Below are 19,410 nucleotides of genomic sequence, written 5' to 3' on the forward strand. Positions count from 1 at the left end.
GAATTTCATCCATGACTGTGATGAATAGTATTGGGGATAGTACACTTCCCTGTTGGAGACCAGTTTCAACTTTAAACCATTTTGTTTTTCCTATACTATTCTTCACACTACTAACAATTTTTGTACATAGCTTTTATCATTTGCACTTCCACTCTGTTAACTTGTTTTTTTCCTTAATGTGTCCCATATCAACTGTCTGGGCACACTGTCATAAGCTTACTCAATGTCAATGAATGTCATTACTATGTCTTTTCCAAACTCCCATCTTTTCTCCATCATATGTCTTAATGTAAAGATCAGGTCAAACGTTGATCTGTCTTTCCTAAAACCATACTGTTCTTCTTGCATTTCTCCTTCTAGCTTCCTCCTCCGTCTTCCTTCCAATACTCTCTCAAATATCTTAGCTACATGGGCAATAAGGGTGATCCCTCTGTAGTTATTACATTCCTTTTTATCACCTTTTTTAAATATCAGGATAATTAAACCCTTTCCCCACTCTTCTGGGATGTCTTTCTTCCTCCAGATTATTCTAAATAATCTATACAGCCACTGTAGCCCTGTCGGTCCTGCTGCTTTTATCATTTCCGTACTTACCTCATCCACTCCTGCTGCTTTACTGCTCTTCATCTTTGGTATGTCCGACTCGTTGGCTGAATGGTCAACGTACTGGCCTTCGGTTCAGAGGGTCCCAGGTTCGATTCCCGGCTGGGTCGGGGATTTTAACCTTAAGTGGTTATTTCCAATGGCCCGGGGTTGGGTGTTTGTGCTGTCCCCAACATCCCTGCAACTCGCACACCACACACAACACTATCCTCCACATCAATAACACACAGTTACCTACACATGGCAGATGCCGCCCACCCTCATCGGAGGGTCTGCCTTACAAGGGCTGCACTCGGCTAGAAATAGCCACACGAAATTAATTAATCTTTTGTATGGCTTCCTCTATTTCTAACATTGATATCTCCTTTTCTTGTTCTTCTTCTTTCTCCATTGTTTCTTCTTGATCCTTCTCATCTATCAGTTCACTGTATTTAATATTTAGCAATTCTGAGAAGTATTCTTCCCATCTTTTTTTAGTATGTCATCTCTTTGCGTCATTATCTGTCCTGTTTCAGTCTTTACAAATTTTGTACCTTCCCTGTTTCGTGAACTGTTCTTCACCAAACCATACAAAACCTTTTTACTTTCCTTTATATCCTCCTGTAAAGTTTCTGTGAAACTTTCCCAGCTCTTCTGTTTCTCTTCTTGTACTATTTTCTTACATACATTGTTGGCTTCTTTATATTTCTGCCAATTTTCTTACTGTTGCTGCCTATCCACTTCCTCCAAGCCATTTGTTTCTCTTTAACTGCTTCCTTTACCCTGCTGTTCCACCATGAGTCTCCTTTTCCTTTTTCCTCCCTGATAGTCTTCCACAGGTGTTTACTGCACACTTTACAAAACCATTTCTGAGACACGTCCCTTCCTCTTCCACACTGTTCACATCATCTTTGGGAATTTCTTTCTTCAGATCCTCTTGAAACTTTTCCTTTATTTCTTTCTCTTTTAACTTCCATCCGTTTATTTTTCTTTCCCTTTTTTCTGTTAACTTTGTTATTTTACCAAGTTTTAATTTGGCTACCACCACTTTATGGTCTCCTTCGAAAACTGCTCTTGGCATTGCTGTCACATCCTCCAGTTGTCTACGTTTCTCCTTCTCTGCCAGAATAAGATCAATCATTGTCTTCGTCTTTCTATCTCCTCAACCATATCTAGTTATTCTTTGTGAGTTCTTTTTTCTAAACCACGTATTGCCAACAATTAATCCATTCCTTCTACAAAAATCTATTGCCACATCTTCATCTTGGTTTCCATAATTATAGGGACCAATTCTCTCTTCCTTTCCCTGTCTGTCCCAACATGTGCATTCATGTTTCCCATTATTATAAACTTTTTGTCTTCAGTACAACTTTCCAGTTTTTCTAGAAACTCTTCTAAATATTCATCTGCATTCCCCGATTGGGGTGCATAAACCTGTATAAAATCCTTGATTCCACTCTCAAGTCCAAGTCTAATTATCCTGTCACTGATCTGGTCAATTTTGTCCACATAATTGCACTAGGTCTTCTCTCAATATAACACCCAGCACCATTTGATGCCATCTTTCCTCCACTCCAATATAATCTATACCCTTTCTTCAATTCCTTTTGACCTTTCCCCTTCTTCTCTCTGACTTCTATTATCTTCTTCTTGGCTGATGACTTAGATGTTAGGCCCCTATAAACAACAACAAACAAGCTGCATCTTCTTTTTTCAGTTTTATGACCGCATAGGATCACTTGAGTCAGTCTATTATTCAAGTCTCTTCGAAGGGGCTGTTCGGGCCTTGCAGTCCTACTAGTATATTTTCATGTGTTCCAATCATTGTGCTCTTTCTGGTGTAGAAAATATTTGTGTTGTTTCTTCCTTGTGAGTGTGAAGGGGATGTTTGTATCTTGGATTTTTTCTTTAATTTTATCTCGCTGTGGTGTGTTCTGGCACAAGACCAATTTCCTTCAGGTCCTTTCTTATTTCTTTCAATATACAGTGTGTGAAGAAAATAATTTATCCATTTCTCATATAAATACAGCAGTGAGACTTTTCTTGGTTTTCCTGGGTTTGGGCCAAATAAACATAAATTATTTAGTTTTAGTCTGTGTATTGTTCTTTTGAACATGTGTTATTTTAAAAGGCAGTTTTTATTTTTTCAAGTGCAGTAATGCTGGACATGTTTGTGGTAATCTTGAAGCAACTGCTAGTGGAAGAGGTGTATCCAGCTCAAGTGGCTCAGTTAAGTGCATCCCTATTTTCCTGTGACAGAGGCATGGTCCTTAAAATTGATGGATTCAATGAAAAACTCCAGGTTAGTATAAAAGAGACATTATACAAAAGAAAGATTAGAAAATACTGATTCAAGTTTGAGAAACATTGATATTCTCAACAGATTTGATATCTTCACCTAATTATTGTTATTATTGTGACGCTTCATGGCCTCCGCTGCTTGCCAACTGACATTCCCTCTCGGGGTAAGCCTTTAATAGGAGTCGGAGGCTCACGTGTACTGTAGACAGAACGTCCTGAGAGGGCGCGTCTGCCAGGTTTGCTGCGGAGTAATTGGAGAGCCACGAGATAGTTACACCCATCTCAGCTGCTTTATTAATAAGGGATACATACACTGTCAACAAATGTGGATGATGATGGACAGCCCCATCATCGCCATAAGATCTATCTGTGTTGGTGAGACATATGAGACGGAAAAAATAAAATAAAAAATAAATAAATATATATCCATGCTTACTGTGTATGCAGTTTTCACTTCCTTTCTCAAGAGCTCTTCTGTGGTTGTTAGCCTTTCTCTGCAGTAATCCAGGTTCAGTCTCAGCGATTGCTTGTGAAGTTTGTGTAGAACTAAGTGGATGCAGGAATTCTAGTTTTCCACACCGCATTCATTCCAACAATGTTCCGTACTTATTTAATAGCTGTACCCACCTGTATTGAAAGGTTAATCAGAATGGAGGTACAGTTATACCAAGCACAAGTGAGCTCGATAGCTGCAGTTGCTTAAGTGCGGCCAGTAACCAGTATTACAAGTGATGAAAATCATTTTTTGTCCGTATTGAAAGTTTAGTAAAATATATAGGAAAATATTTAAAAAAAATTTCCACCTATTCAATACAATATAAGATGTTGACATTTAAGTCAAAACATTTTTCAAATGTGAGACATTTTTTGCCTCTTACTGAGAGGCATCTTCAGTCACTAATCAAAACCTTATTACTTTTGTCAGACAACATTTCAAACATTCTACAGCTATTATAAAAATGTTCATAAAACAACTAAGCCCGCTGTCACACAGGGCATCGAACGATCAAGAGCGACCAACTGGCATCGAGTACTAACGACTAAATTCATTTACCTTGTCACACTGCTCATCGATCGAGAGGGATCGACTGCACGGAAACAGCTGATATTCCCGCCCAGTACCGTACAGGCTACAGACGTATTCATATTCACGGGAGAAAAAGAATGTGTTGTGAAAGCGATAATTCGGGTGGAAATATGATTCTAACCTATGAATATATTAGGAGAAAGGAAAGAACCAGACGATCGCAGTGGACGAGGTAAAGAGCCATGGAGAATTCCACCAAAGTGTGCCTTCGTTGTGGAATGACGAAGAAAAATTCAGGAACTAGTACCGAATGTTCATCAATAATTACGGTATAAGGAATTAGAGGAAAAAATGTAGTCACTAATAAATATCAGGCAAACAAATTACAGGAAAAGTATAAGTTCTGAGGAAAGGCTGACACTATCGTTAAATTCAATATTCACAACGATTTTTTTTAGGTTTAAAGTCAGAAGTGATGTTCACCTCCGAAACAACTACTGTATGTCCGTGGCAAAATATATCAAATAAAGGATTAGTGGCAGGTACATTTCTTTGCATTCTGTAGGATTCTAATAAAGTATTGATAAAAAAGGACTGAAAACGGTTATGTAGCCTACATCAATTTGAATTCATAATTTGAAGGTGCTACAATGACCAGTGGAAATATATTTATTTAGGCCTACAGGTTTCTGGACATTGGTGACTCATACAGATTTAGGATTGCTCACAATACATCAGTGGATTTGTTCCTATTATATGTGATGCCATTCATAGAGCACTACAGCCAGAATTCTTGACAGGGTGAAAGTTCCAACAAAAGCCTCACAACAGTGGCTCATTGTACTTCAAATATAAGACTAATACCATTTATGCTTATTTGTTTTAATGATGCTGGATCTTGGAGCATAGTTACTGTCTTTTCAAATGATATTTTGAGGTGTTTATTTGATGGAGGTTAACAGCTTTTTTTTTCCATACCACTTGGTGAGATCCCACCTACCAAAACAATAGACATATCAAGAAATGCTTCCAGTCAAAATTTACATTACCTAATGTAGAAATAATGTGTCAAGTTTCATTACAATCCTGTAAATAATTTTGAAAGGAAAAAAAATGCACATATGCTCTGAATATTGTGAAAATGATAAAAGTATTGGAGTTCCTTACACTGTTTCTCTCCCTCATGATCCTCTGCAAATCTCTTGTTGCCTCTCCTCTTCTTTGTTATTGTGCCATGTTCAGAATAGTATCATATTGCTTTCATGACAAAGATGTTGCTGAATTTCTGTAGGCCTACTGTGTTTTGTGCAAAGAATCCAGGTCCATATCCAAACTTTGCAAGAATGACAATCCTGTCTTAATTTATATCATTGAAGACTACAGCAGCTTCAAAAGCAGCTAATTTTACCAAATGGCTGTGAAGAAAGGTTGTCTATGGACATCTCTTCCAAAGTAAATTCTCTTTGGGGTTCTGTGTATTCACATATGTGTACATTTCTTGAGGAGTTCAGGTGAGGCTAGTGCTCTACACTAGCTTAATAACTATAGGAAAAGCTTCTGGAATATTGTTCTAATAAGTTGGCAGTGTAATAGACTGATACTTGTCACAACTACATGTAAATTACACACAAGGTCTTGTTTATTACCCTCATCACTAAGCATAAAGTACTGTCCCCCCAAACTTCGCACTGGCAAGCTGCTCTAATTGCTCACTTGACAATAATAAACCAATTAATATAAATCCTGCACTTCCATCCAAGTTACTGGTAAACTCCTTGGTACAGAGTAACAACTTTTTCCGCAAAGGTCTGGTAGGACTCTCTTTCTTACCTCAATGTTGATTTTGCCTTTCTGTGTATTGTTCATATGTAACTTCTTTACTGATATGAACACTACCAAGCCTATCTATCCATCCTGAAATACTTTCCTTATGAATCAGTTCAAGGAAAATGAAAACTTTGCCTTCAATTTAACCCAAAATGAGAACCAAACACTGCAAAAAATAATAGGTGCTAATAACAAGCACCTTGCCTTCTATTTTTAGAAGTGAAGAGTGTGCCTTTCTAACAACTAAATACTATTGCCATCTACAGTAAAATGTTATTTAGGCCTGTTGCTCAGGTGGTAAATGATTTAATTTTGCTATATCTTACATTGCCTGTCAAAACTGTTTGTAAATACCAATTATATAAATTAATGTTTGACAGAGTAGGGTGTATGGGTCTTTTAAGATCTTGGATTGACTTACAGGGTAATTAATCTACTCAACCTTTCATTACAAGCATGTAACTGTCATGTGGATATACTTTTTATAAATATGTACATGTTCTGCCATCATATCCCCTTAATATCACATCCCGCAAAATACAGTTTTTTTTATGTTGTAGATTAAAATCTACAAAACTTTGGTAGAAACACCTGTCAAAATAGTTACAAATGAATTTTTCATCTTTGTTTTTCATTGTTTATATGGATCTACAGCACAAGAAATAAAATAATCGGTCTACCTTGATGCCCTCTGTAGGCCTATATGTTATTAATAAATTATAAGTACGGTAACAGACATGAAAGTAGTGATTGCTGGTGCAGACAGGTACCAATGGCAGGAGAGTACTTGGAATGAGGAGATAAAGGCTACCTAAGTTACAAAGGTATAAGGTGGCAGGGAGGGATTCTGTCAGGTATAACTCTAGTAAGAATTTTGTCCTATGCAAACAACTTGGTCTATTGAAACTGTGCAATCTAATATCTTGCAACTTCAAAAAGGATGCAATGAATATGACATGAAAATTAGTCGTTTCAATTCTAAAGTGATGGCAGTAGGGAAGAGTAGTAGAACTGAATGTCAGGTTGAGAATACAAAATTGGAACAGGTAGATAATTTCAAATAGGTATTTAGGATGTGTATTCTTCCAGGATGGCAGTCTAGTAGGCAACATTGAATATAGATGCAGTAAACCCAATGCAATGAGCTTGCAGTTGTGTTCAACAGTATTCTGTAAGAAGACAGTTAGCTCCTGGACAAAACTACTCATGTCTTTACACTGGTCTGGTTTCAGACCACCTGTGCTGTACATACCTAATGCAATGAGTTTGCAGTTGTGATCAACAGTATAGGTACCAAAAGAAGGAAGTCAGCTCTTGGACAGAACTATCAATACGCCGGTCTGGTTTCAGACCACCTGTGCTGTACAACTGCTTACTACATACACACAGAAGGGACCTACTACATGTATTTCAAAATACTCCTTTCCTTGTAAACCATACGTGTTCTACCACATAAAATATACAAATTAAGATGTTGTAATAATGCTAATAATTTAAAAAAATTGGAGTTAAGGTTCTTTCCCATCAGGTGCTAATACACATAACTCACTGAGGATTCAAATAAATATTGATAGATAAGTATAACAAAAACTGATTTAATTAAAAAAGTAGAACATTTCTCAAGAACATAAATTTTATTTGATTCTTTCTTGATCTAACACTGTATACAACAGTTCCTGAATTTTAACTTTGAAAACCCTTCGACCTAGTACACTCATTCTTTCCATGTCATCACAAAGACACTAAAAATAACACTGATTACATTTCCTTTTCAGTTTTCAGTATCTTTTCTAAATATTCACTTAACACATCACTGTCACTTTCACATTTCTGTTTCTTTTATTTTTAACTGCTTGCAGAGCTGTTTGTAGAAGCAGAAGCCACTGGACTGGAAGTTGAAGTCCCTTCAGTAATTTCTGAACTGCAGGAGTTAGACCCCTCCAACACAAATTATTTCTGCTTCCTCCTCCTCTATTTCAGCTTGGTGAAAAGGCTCTCACACATCAGGTGCCACTTCCATAGATGTGTTTGTTACAGAACTGAAAAAAATGAACAACATATTAATGCAATTCTTCTAAATTGGAGCTATATTTTAGTCTGGACACAAGCCTTCTGCTTAAGAAATTGTTACTTTCAATAATTATTTTAGTAAGATGATTGTTAGGTTGGATTATATTATATTACTTTCAGTTATATCTGATAAATTAATGAACAGATGGGTGGAACTTATGGCCTACAGACTGAATCTTCCCCTCACTCTTTCACAACTATAACACTGGTCTGTAGTGTAGGCCTACTTTTAAAAATAAATATTACAGAATTGTACCTTTTTCCAGCAATGAAGAGTTGCAGAAAGTTGAGAGCATTGAAGTAGACCCATTTTATGTTTTCTGTACAGCAGAACCTGGGAGGAGAGGGAGGATGTTATCTCTCCAAGTTCGATATCCAGCCTTCAGAATTTGCCTTGTTTTGGCACAACTTTTTCCTGAAACAATGAATCAGAATATTGTGACAAAGAAAATATACATGTAGTAGGCCTACTTATGGCATAGGCCTACACTTATTTGTCATTAAAGCGAACAATGGTAGGCCTATTCATTTCATTAGGTACCGGTACGAGATGGAGGTTAGGAAAGCACTGCTTATGTTTTCCAAACATTTCTTCAATTAAGTTACAAGAATGATAATTACTAGTTCTCCTAGTATAACTTTTTTTACCAATCTATTCCGTATAATATATTTTATCAATAAATAATCTAAGATAACACAATTCATAAGATAATCGTAAAAATATAATAATTACTTACCAGTTTTTGTCCCAGTTCTCGACGCTATAGAATGCCATACAAAATTCACGGTCTCCCTATTACTATATCCAGGGAGTCTAGGATTATACACCACTTTGTTTTCATACACTAAGCAAATTAATGTTTCGATTTCATCAACAGATGACTATGTTGCGTCCGCCATCATCGAACGACTGCGACTGAAAAACGGACACGTTTGTTTTCACAAACCAGTCGATCTTCATCGCTCGTAGTTGATCGCTGACGATCGATGCTGTGTGACTGGTGCCACTGCCCTCTGTAGGTTTGTTTTCTTAGTCGGTTGATCGCAGTCGTTCGATCGAGCCTGTGTGACAGCCCCCTAAGAATCTAATATAATGATGAACAATGTGTAGTATAATTGATGAATAGGACGACATTGGATGGTACAGTAGTACGGATGATGGCTTGAAGCCTTAGTCAATATTAGGTTTTAAATACATAGTGGAAAGCATATAAAATCATTTCAGTGAAGATATACAGTACATTTAAATTATATTAAAATAGTAGGTTCTTAGATGGTACACTTAAAAATGGAGGTATCATAAGTGACAGTTCATGGCTTAAACCCGTAGTCAGAGTTTGAAGTATAGGTAAAATAACATGTTAATATACACATATGAAAAAGATTACATTAATGAATAGAAAATGTAAAATGTAAAGGAAAAACATTCCAAATGTTGGGCAATTGTTATTGACGCCAGCGTATATTTGCCCGTAATGTTTAATGGTCAACCGTTCATAAGTTATTTATAGATGGGTTCAGCAAGATTGTGCTGACAAGTAGTTTATAGTTGGTTTGAATTTATTTTGATTCATCTGAGTAAGTTTGTAGAGATGATGATGAGCTGTTATTCTCTACGTTGGTAAGATTTTAACACGAAGGTTGAATGGCTGTTGTTTTCTTAATAGATTGACAATATATTTTCAAAATATTGATATTGGAATTTTTTTATATTATTGACAAATGTTGTGGGAGTTTAATGGGGCTGTTGAAATAATGTTGTTGATTGGTTGGTTCTGAAATGAAGAGAAAAACTGTATTAATATGATGAGAATGAAAGAAAAAACTTGCGAAGGTTTTGTTAAAGTGTTGATGAAGAGAGGATGTTGGTGCTTACCTATGGCGTTGCTGGCCCGTTTGACTTGTTGCGTGAATCGTTGTCAAGATACTAGTGGTCACTAACGTTTTTACTCCTTGTGTTGCACGCGTGTCGTCTGTGCGGAGGGGTATGGGTTGGAGGGGGCGGGGCTGTAGGCTTGTGATTGGCGCACGGAAGAGAGTTGTGTATAGTGGGGGAAGCAGAGGGGCGTGAAGCATTTATTGGCTTAAGATTGGCCTGTGGAGGTGAGTTACGTAAGTTGGGAGGGGAAGGGGGGTGTGATATGTTTGTTGACGTGGAAGGAGTGTTTATTGATGCTGTATTGAAAATATTGAAGACATTTTTGTCCTGAAGGTTTACTTTATTAAACAATGCCACCATTTGATCATATAAAGGGCTTCTATTGTCCATTGGGTCATTTAAATTCTTGTTAGCATTGAATTCTTGGTCTAAAAATATATATAAATTCTCAAATTCGGTCATGAGTCTACCTTATTTAAATCTTTTTAAAATTTGAAGGTTCTGTTCAATTGTGGTAAAATTGTGCCCAGTTTCTTTCATGTGATTGCTCATTGCTGAGTGTTTATTATGTTTCTGAGCATTGAAATGCTCGGAGTACCTGGTTATGAAGCTTCTTCCTGTTTGTCTGATGTATGAGCTGAGGCACTCATTACATTTTAATCTATAGATACCGGAGCCTGAGTATTTATTATTTTCAGAATTTATTGTATTGTGGTTGAAGAACATTTTTTGGTTTGAGTTTTGAAAGCTATTTTGATCTCTTGATTTTTTAAGGTATTGGTTATTTGATGTATGATTGGGTTGGTGTACGTAAAGGTTGCGTACTTTGATTTTTCATTTTTTATTGGGGAGAGGTTTGTGGATAGTTTCAATTTAACCTTATTAATTAATTTGTCTATGATGGAGGGGTTATATTCATTGAAAGAGGCTATTTCCTTTATTGTATTTATTTCTTTTTTTAAATTGATGGTTGAAAGGGGAACTTTTAGAGCTCTGTACACCATACTGTAAAAAGATGACTGTTTGTGTGATTGTGCATGTAGGGAACTTTGTTTAATAGTTGTAGGTGTGAATGAGGGCTTTCTGTAAATTTGAAAATCAAACTTATTGAAAGTTCTTGTTATTGTGATGTCGAGAAAATTAATAGAGTTGTGGTCCTCATCCTCTTTAGTGAATTTGATATTGTTATCTAGATTATTTAAATATGTTAATATATTTTCACTGTTGTTGAAATTTTTGTCAATTATTACTAGCGTGTCGTCGACATAGCGTAGCCATAGATTTAATCCATTGATGTTTTTTATTATTTTGTTGTTTTCGAGGTTATCCATATAAATTTCAGCAAGGATTCCGGATAAAGGGTCTTCCATGGCCAGGCCTTCTTGTTTGTATATTTTATCGTTGAAAGTGAAATAGTTGTTTTGTAAGATAAAGTTTAGTACTTTTAAGAGTTCTTCTATTTCTATTTTGCTTAAACTGCTGTGTTTGGAAAGATTGTTTTTTATTATTTCTATAGTTTTTTAGCGGGAATGTTTGAATACATGTTAGTGACGTCGAAAGAGCACATTATGTGATTAGGTTTTAAGTTGAATTTTTTAAGGGTTTCACATAATTCTATTGAATTTTTAGGGTGTTTTTTTATGGAATTTAAAATGTTTTTTGAGAAATTTTTGGAGGAATTGTGAAGTTTTATATGCCGGGCTATTTTGGCTGTTTATGATCGGTCGAATGGGAACGTCCTTTTTATGTACTTTTGGTAATGATCTGAGCTGAAGCTGAATGAAGCTGAAGCAAACATAAATAAACAAATTCCAACAGACGAACAGAATGATGTAAAATACGAAATTAAAAGAAATTGCCTGCTCTTGTAAAAGAAATTTCTAACAAAAATAACTCTACCTCACAAAAACAGATCCTAGAACTAAGGAAAAAAGTTGACACTAATAACATCATAGTAACTAAAGCCGACAAAGGCAATACTATAGTCTTAATGAAGAAACAGGATTACATCCGTAAAACAGAGGAGTTCTTCTCTAATGAAACTTACACAATAATCCCAAAGGATCCCACTACAAAAACTCAACGTAACCTAAAAACACTTTTAAAAAACTCTCCATTTTTTTTTAATGAACATGAATACCAAAGTCTCATTAATATGAACCCTAAACTACCCACCGTCAGATCATTACCGAAAGTACATAAAAAGGACGTTCCCATGCGACCGATCATAAACAGCCAAAATAGCCCGACAAATAAAACTTCACAATTCCTCCAAAAATTTCTCAAAAAACATTTTAAATTCCATAACAAACACCCTAAAAATTCAATAGAATTATGTGAAACCCTTAAAGAATTCAACTTAAAAACTAATCACATAATGTGCTCTTTCGACGTCACTAACATGTATTCAAACATTCCCGCTAAAAAACTATAGAAATAATAAAAAACAATCTTTCCAAACACAGCAGTTTAAGCAAAATAGAAATAGAAGAACTCTTAAAAGTACTAAACTTTATCTTACAAAACAACTATTTCACTTTCAACGATAAAATATACAAACAAGGAGGCCTGGCCATGGGAGACCCTTTATCCGGAATCCTTGCTGAAATTTATATGGATAACCTCGAAAACAACAAAATAATAAAAAACATCAATGGATTAAATCTATGGCTACGCTATGTCGACGACACGCTAGTAATAATTGACAAAAATCTCAACAACAGTGAAAATATATTAACATATTTAAATAATCTAGATAACAACATCAAATTCACTAAAGAGGATGAGGACCACAACTCTATTAATTTTCTCGACATCACAATAACAAGAACTTTCAATAAGTTTGATTTTCAAATTTACAGAAAGCCCTCATTCACACCTACAACTATTAAACAAAGTTCCCTACATGCACAATCACACAAACAGTCATCTTTTTACAGTATGGTGTACAGAGCTCTAAAAATTCCCCTTTCAACCATCAATTTAAAAAAAGAAATAAATACAATAAAGGAAATAGCCTCTTTCAATGAATATAACCCCTCCATCATAGACAAATTAATTAATAAGGTTAAATTGAAACTATCCACAAACCTCTCCCCAATAAAAAATGAAAAATCAAAGTACGCAACCTTTACGTACACCAACCCAATCATACATCAAATAACCAATACCTTAAAAATTCAAGAGATCAAAATAGCTTTCAAAACTCAAACCAAAAAATGTTCTTCAACCACAATACAATAAATTCTGAAAATAATAAATACTCAGGCTCCGGTATCTATAGATTAAAATGTAATGAGTGCCTCAGCTCATACATCGGACAAACAGGAAGAAGCTTCATAACCAGGTACTCCGAGCATTTCAATGCTCAGAAACATAATAAACACTCAGCAATGAGCAATCACATGAAAGAAACTGGGCACAATTTTACCACAATTGAACAGGACCTTCAAATTTTAAAAAAGATTTAAAAAAAGGTAGACTCATGACCGAATTTGAGAATTTATATATATTTTTAGACCAAGAATTCAATGCTAACAAGAATTTAAATGACCCAATGGACAATAGAAGCCCTTTATATGATCAAATGGTGGCATTGTTTAATAAAGTAAACCTTCAGGACAAAAATGTCTTCAATATTTTCAATACAGTATCAATAAACACTCCTTCCACGTCAACAAACATATCACACCCCCCTTCCCCTCCCAACTTACGTAACTCACCTCCACAGGCCAATCTTAAGCCAATAAATGCTTCACGCCCCTCTGCTTCCCCCACTATACACAACTCTCTTCCGTGCGCCAATCACAAGCCTACAGCCCCGCCCCCTCCAACCCATACCCCTCCGCACAGACGACACGCGTACAACACAAGGAGTAAAAACGTTAGTGAACACTAGTATCTTGACAACGATTCACGCAACAAGTCAAACGGGCCAGCAACGCCATAGGTAAGCACCAACATCCTCTCTTCATCAACACTTTAACAAAACCTTCGCAAGTTTTTTCTTTCATTCTCATCATATTAATACAGTTTTTCTCTTCATTTCAGAACCAACCAATCAACAACATTATTTCAACAGCCCCATTAAACTCCCACAACATTTGTCAATAATATAAAAAAATTCCAATATCAATATTTTGAAAATATATTGTCAATCTGTTAAGAAAAAAACAGCCATTCAACCTTCGTGTTAAAATCTTACCAACGTAGAGAATAACAGCTCATCATCATCTCTACAAACTTACTCAGATGAATCAAAATAAATTCAAACCAACTATAAACTACTTGTCAGCACAATCTCGCTGAACCCATCTATAAATAACTTATGAACTGTTGACCATTAAACATTACAGGCAAATATTCGCTGGCGTCAATAACGATTGCCCAACATTTGGAATGTTTTTCCTTTATATTTTACATTTTATATTCATTAATGTAATCTTTTTCATATGTGTATATTAACATGTTATTTTACCTATACTTCAAACTCTGACTACGGGTTTAAGCCATGAACTGTCACTTATGATACCTCCATTTTTAAGTGTACCATCTAAGAACCTACTATTTTAATATCATTTAAATGTACTGTATATCTTCATTGAAATGATTTTATATGCTTTCCACTATGTATTTAAAACCTAATATTGACTAAGGCTTCAAGCCATCATCTGTACTACTGTACCATCTAATGTCGTCCTATTCATCAAGTGTACTACACATTGTTCATCATTATATTAGATTCTTAGTTGTTTTATGAACATTTTTATAATAGCTGTAGAATGTTTGAAATGTTGTCTGACAAAAGTAATAAGGTTTTGATTAGTGACTGAAGATGCCTCTCAGTAAGAGGCGAAACATGTCTCACATTTGAAAAATGTTTTGACTTAAATGTCAACATCTTATATTGTAATGAATAGGTGGAAATAAATTTTAAATATTTTCCTATATATTTTACAGTAACCAGTATTCGGGAGGTAGTGGGTTCGAACCCCACTGTCGGCAGCCCTGAAGATGGTTTTCCGTGGTTTCCCATTTTCACACCAGGCAAATGCTGAGCCTGTACCTTAATTAAGGCCACGGCCGCTTCCTTCCCACTCCTGGCCCTTTCCTATCCTATCATCGCCAGAAGACCTATCTATGTCGGTGTGACGTAAAACAACTTGTAAAAAAAAAAAAAAAAAAATACAAAGCACAATATCTGAAAAAAAAATAAAAATAAAAATAAAATAAAATGTCAGTTTGTGTTGCCTACTGTAAAGGCTAAAGGCAACATGGTCTCCACTCATTATTCTTTGCACTTCTCTGCTAGAAACAATGTAACATAAGATATAAATACACACTTCAATACAATATATCAAGTAAGTGATTATTACATTAGTTTTGATACTAGTTTCAGCCACCTAGTAGCCATCTTCAGCCAAATAAAACTAAACAGATTATGTGATAACTAAAACATATGTATAACGGACAAAGACAATGTTGCAGGAATAAAACATTAAATTACATATAATAACTAAATTTATGGTTATGATCTTCTTGTCATGATTTGATGTCTTTAAGTTTATTTAGGACCTCAGGCAAAGAAGTACTGTAAATCTCTCATGTCTGATGTGGAGCAAGCACTGATTTGCTAGAGGAACAGGCTGGCCATGTAACAAAGGAGCTTCCTATAAGTCAGTGCTTGTTCCCTACCCACTCCTTTGTTACATGGCCGGCCTGCTTCCTCCAGCAAGTCGGTGCTTGTTCCACATCAGACATTATATGTGGTCCTAAGTGAACTTAAATTAAAGACATCATATCATGACAAGATGATCATAACCATAAATTTTGTTATTATATGTAATTTAATGTTATAATTATTCCTGCGACATTGTCTTTATCTGTTATACATATGTTTTAGTTATCACATAACCTATTAAATTTTATTTGGCTGAAGATGACCACTAGGTAACTAAAACTAGTCTCAAGACTGATGTAATATCACTTACTTCATATATATTGTATTGTCAATTTATTTCTTATAATTGCACTTCAATACGAAACCAAAATGAAATTTATAACTTATATAACACACAAAGAAAATGCAACTTCTTATTGCCGACATGCTGAAGTTTAGGCGCTTGTATGTGAGGCCAGTTCTATTTAAATATTTACCGTCTTACTAATAAACGGTGTATAATTTTTATACAAGGTTTATATACCGTTTATGTGAAATTCGTTACTAATAAACCGTGTATAAACTTCCTGTGTATACATCTGTTATAGTTATTCATTGGATTGCTTATACAGACCAGGACCCTTGTATAGCAGCGAGTAGCGGAAAAGAAACGAGTGAGCAGTTTATTTTCGTGGTAGGCCTATTTACTGTCTGCAGTGATATATTCGTGGTGAAATATTCGACTTATCCATTTAATATGATGATCTTCACGATATTTTAAACATACAATAGAAGACATACACCATGTAGAGGTTATGGAGGCTAGACATCTTCATAAAGTAAAACACTTTAAAGAGACGGAATGACAACGAATAACTATAAAAGAAATTATGGTTGGGCGTATTTTTGCGTAATAATGTCTTACTGCTTAATAGACTTTTGAAATTGCGAGTTTATTATACATTATCTGCCTCTACAAATATCTTTCTCAAATCTGAGTATAAAAAGGGACATATTCTTCGACATAAAAAATGGTATAACTTGAAGACCGTATGTAATATGATTTCCATACTTTGTAGTTGAATACGCATAAATTTTTTTTTCTTTATTTTTTTCTGCTAGTTGCTTTACGTCGCACCGACACAGATAGGTCTTATGGCGACGATGGGATAGGAAAGGGCTAGGAGTGGGAAGGAAGCGGCCGTGGCCTTAATTAAGGTACAGCCCCAGCATTTGCCTGGTGTGAAAATGGGAAACCACGGAAAACCATTTTCAGGGCTGCCGACAGTGGGGTTCGAACCTCCTGTCTCCCGAATACTGGATACTGGCCGCACTTAAGCGACTGCAGAATACGCATAAATATGATGTATAAATGCCTAATAGAAACGTTTTTGATCAAACCTTTCTTTTAGCTACAAAACAGGTTTTCCTTTCTCCCAAAAAGTAATGATTTTGGAATTGTACCCTTTTCAACTCGCCGATTCAATTACAATTGCTTACGTTTTCCGTACTACCCCAGTTAGGAGCTCTTGATCTTTTCTTAAGCTTTTCCATTTCTTTTGTGGCTTTCATTACACAAGCAAGCTGGAATTCAAGAGGACAAATTGGGGCAAATATTCATTCATAGGTAGGGGAGTTAGGGATTGAAATAACTTACCAAGGGAGATGTTCAATAAATTTCCAGTTTCTTTGCGATCATTTAAGAAAAGGCTAGAAAAACAACAGATAGGGAATCTGCCACCTGGGCAACTGCCCTAAATGCAGATCAGTAGTGATTGATTGACTGAAATATTGATATCAGTATGAGCCAATTTCCAGCTGTCTCATTTTGTGTTGCCACTGCCTTTTCGATATGCCGTGCTACTGCGCGACTTTCTGGAAAGTTTTGCTCGAAGATAACCAGCAGAAGCGATCATAAAGGCGGTGAACATGCCAAATACGTCAGTGAACTGCAGGAAGAGATTCCTACGACTTGGAACGAATGTATATGTGCTGTATAGTAATACAGTGCATATACCACGTTTATTAGTAAGAAAAATTTACAACGCTTATACGGGGTTTATTCACTGTATAACTATACAAGTGTTAAACATCTGTATAAGGACTTTTTATTAGTCTGTTAATCTAATGCTTCTTTATACACCGCATTCATCATTCTGTTACCGTGGGTACAAACAAAGAGTGATATATTGCTACTGGAGTATGCAATGTACAGTGAGCCAGGTGAGAAGCAGCTTGACCTGAGGTTATGTCGTACAACTCTCAGAGTCTGACCCTGTAACGTGTTGATAGTCATCATGAAGCACAGACTGACAGGGAGTTGCAAACGGAAGCTGGTAGGTGGCCTTTGTTATTGTTGTGTGCTTCTGTTATTACTTATTGTAGGGGTAGGATAGGTGCATTGGTGCTCGAAATGAGGTACTGTCTAAGCATTTTCCCTGAAATATGGAAGGAACCACATGGAATTACCATACTGACAATGGCTAGTGTAGCCATCCAGATTAAAACTCCAGAATTCCAAACAGTCCAGTGAATAAAGTGCTTAACCAAAGAACTAAGGAAAAATGCTCAGTACTATACACACACCTACTGCTGGGTTGCATCCTCTGCAACTAAAGACTGTAAAACATTTCACTAATAATATCTCCCTTATTATTCGGCATATTGAGAAAGTATACATGAGAAAAAAGTTTCAGAAATAGACTAGGGCACCCGTGCTGCTCTGCAGCATTATTTTGAATTATTAGAATTAAAAAATAACAACATTATGTAATAGTTTATAACATTTATGTCACAACACGTCCTTCCAGACAATGTTCGCTGTTCGTCGACCCTTAGGTTTAATTTCTACTTTTACATCTTTAAATGTTTTCGCTCGAGATAAAGCAACATACGATTGTCCGTGGATAAAAACAGGATCAGGCAAATAGATTCCAACTCGATGAAGCGTTTGACCCTGCACTTTGTTGATCGTAATACAAAACACTAATGTAATAGGAAATTGCATCATCTAAAAGAGAAGGGCATTCTAGTGTCAGATGGTGACAAATCTATGCGAGGTAGTACTATTCACTCCCCACTGTTTACACCAGTTAGAACTTCTAAATCTATGATATTGTCATACATTTTTCTAACTATTAGCCTCATCCCGTTCAGTAATCCCTTAGTTGCATTGAAATTCCTAAGGAGCATTTCAGTAGCACCTTCATTCAAAGTCAGCACATGGGGCGGTAGACCACTCATCTCAAGGCTGTTCAAAAATTCAATGGAAAACTGCAAAAGTTCACTTTCTTCTTCAGTTACCAATGTATTCACACTCGTGTAAGATCTTGAAGTTCCTGGAAGTAGATCTGAAACTACCCTATTAATTTCATGGCAATGTTCATTTTTCGGTGCAAGAATTGCAGTCATGGAGAGATTGAAGGTGCCATGAGAGGATGAAAATACAGTTTTGCCATAAATTTCAATGACAATATCTGTATATGAAATTATCGAAGAAGGCAAGTCGATAAAGTTCTCTTCATTAGAAGATTTTCAAGAGGAAGCCTGCAAATTCACGTTCATCCGCCTTAGCTCGCATATTCTTGTGAAGTTTAAAAATTTTGAAAAGTGGCCACAGAGGTGAAAACCTAATTGAATTTTGTACTATAGCAGCTCTTGATGCATGAGGAACAACATGTAAAACTTGTTGGAAATCTCCTCCTAGTATGATAATTTTTCCACTGAAGGGTACCTCATTACCCATGATATCTTTCAGTAACTGGTTTATACACATTAAAGAAAGTTTGTTTGCCATGGGTGCTTCATCCCAAATGATGAGCTTTGCAGAACGAATAATATTAGCCTCTTTGCTGTTCACATTCAAACCTGATACAGAATGTTCATGTAAATTTAGAGGTAATTTCAATCGGCTGTGAACTGAACGACCATGAGCAAGCAGCATAGCAGCAATTCCAGTTCACACTACAGAAATGACTTGTATTCCTAAATTAATGCAACTCTGGATTAAACACCGATACACAAAATTCTTTCCAGTACCGCCTGGTCCATCCATAAAGTATGCCT

The 19,410-nt window shown here is 35.8% G+C and overlaps 1 protein-coding gene and 1 long non-coding RNA gene across 2 annotated transcripts in view; one reads left to right on the forward strand and one right to left on the reverse strand.

The window, feature by feature from the left end:
• Nrd1 (Nardilysin) overlaps window positions 1-19,410 on the forward strand; it is a 197,490-nt gene that overhangs the window by 74,553 nt on the left and 103,527 nt on the right. The window contains exon 14 of the mRNA XM_067135758.2: window positions 2,734-2,884. Coding sequence (XP_066991859.2) covers window positions 2,734-2,884 — 151 coding nt within the window. The remainder of the gene's footprint in view (window positions 1-2,733; window positions 2,885-19,410) is intronic.
• Window positions 7,445-8,879, reverse strand: LOC137496947 (uncharacterized). The gene is made up of 3 exons (XR_011017536.1): window positions 8,545-8,879; window positions 8,064-8,222; window positions 7,445-7,776 (listed from the first exon to the last, which is right to left on the reverse strand). It is a non-coding gene; the product is annotated as an uncharacterized lncRNA (long non-coding RNA).

The sequence above is a fragment of the Anabrus simplex genome, chromosome 1, assembly GCF_040414725.1.
Source record: "Anabrus simplex isolate iqAnaSimp1 chromosome 1, ASM4041472v1, whole genome shotgun sequence".
In the NCBI taxonomy this organism is placed as follows: Eukaryota; Metazoa; Arthropoda; class Insecta; order Orthoptera; family Tettigoniidae; genus Anabrus; species Anabrus simplex.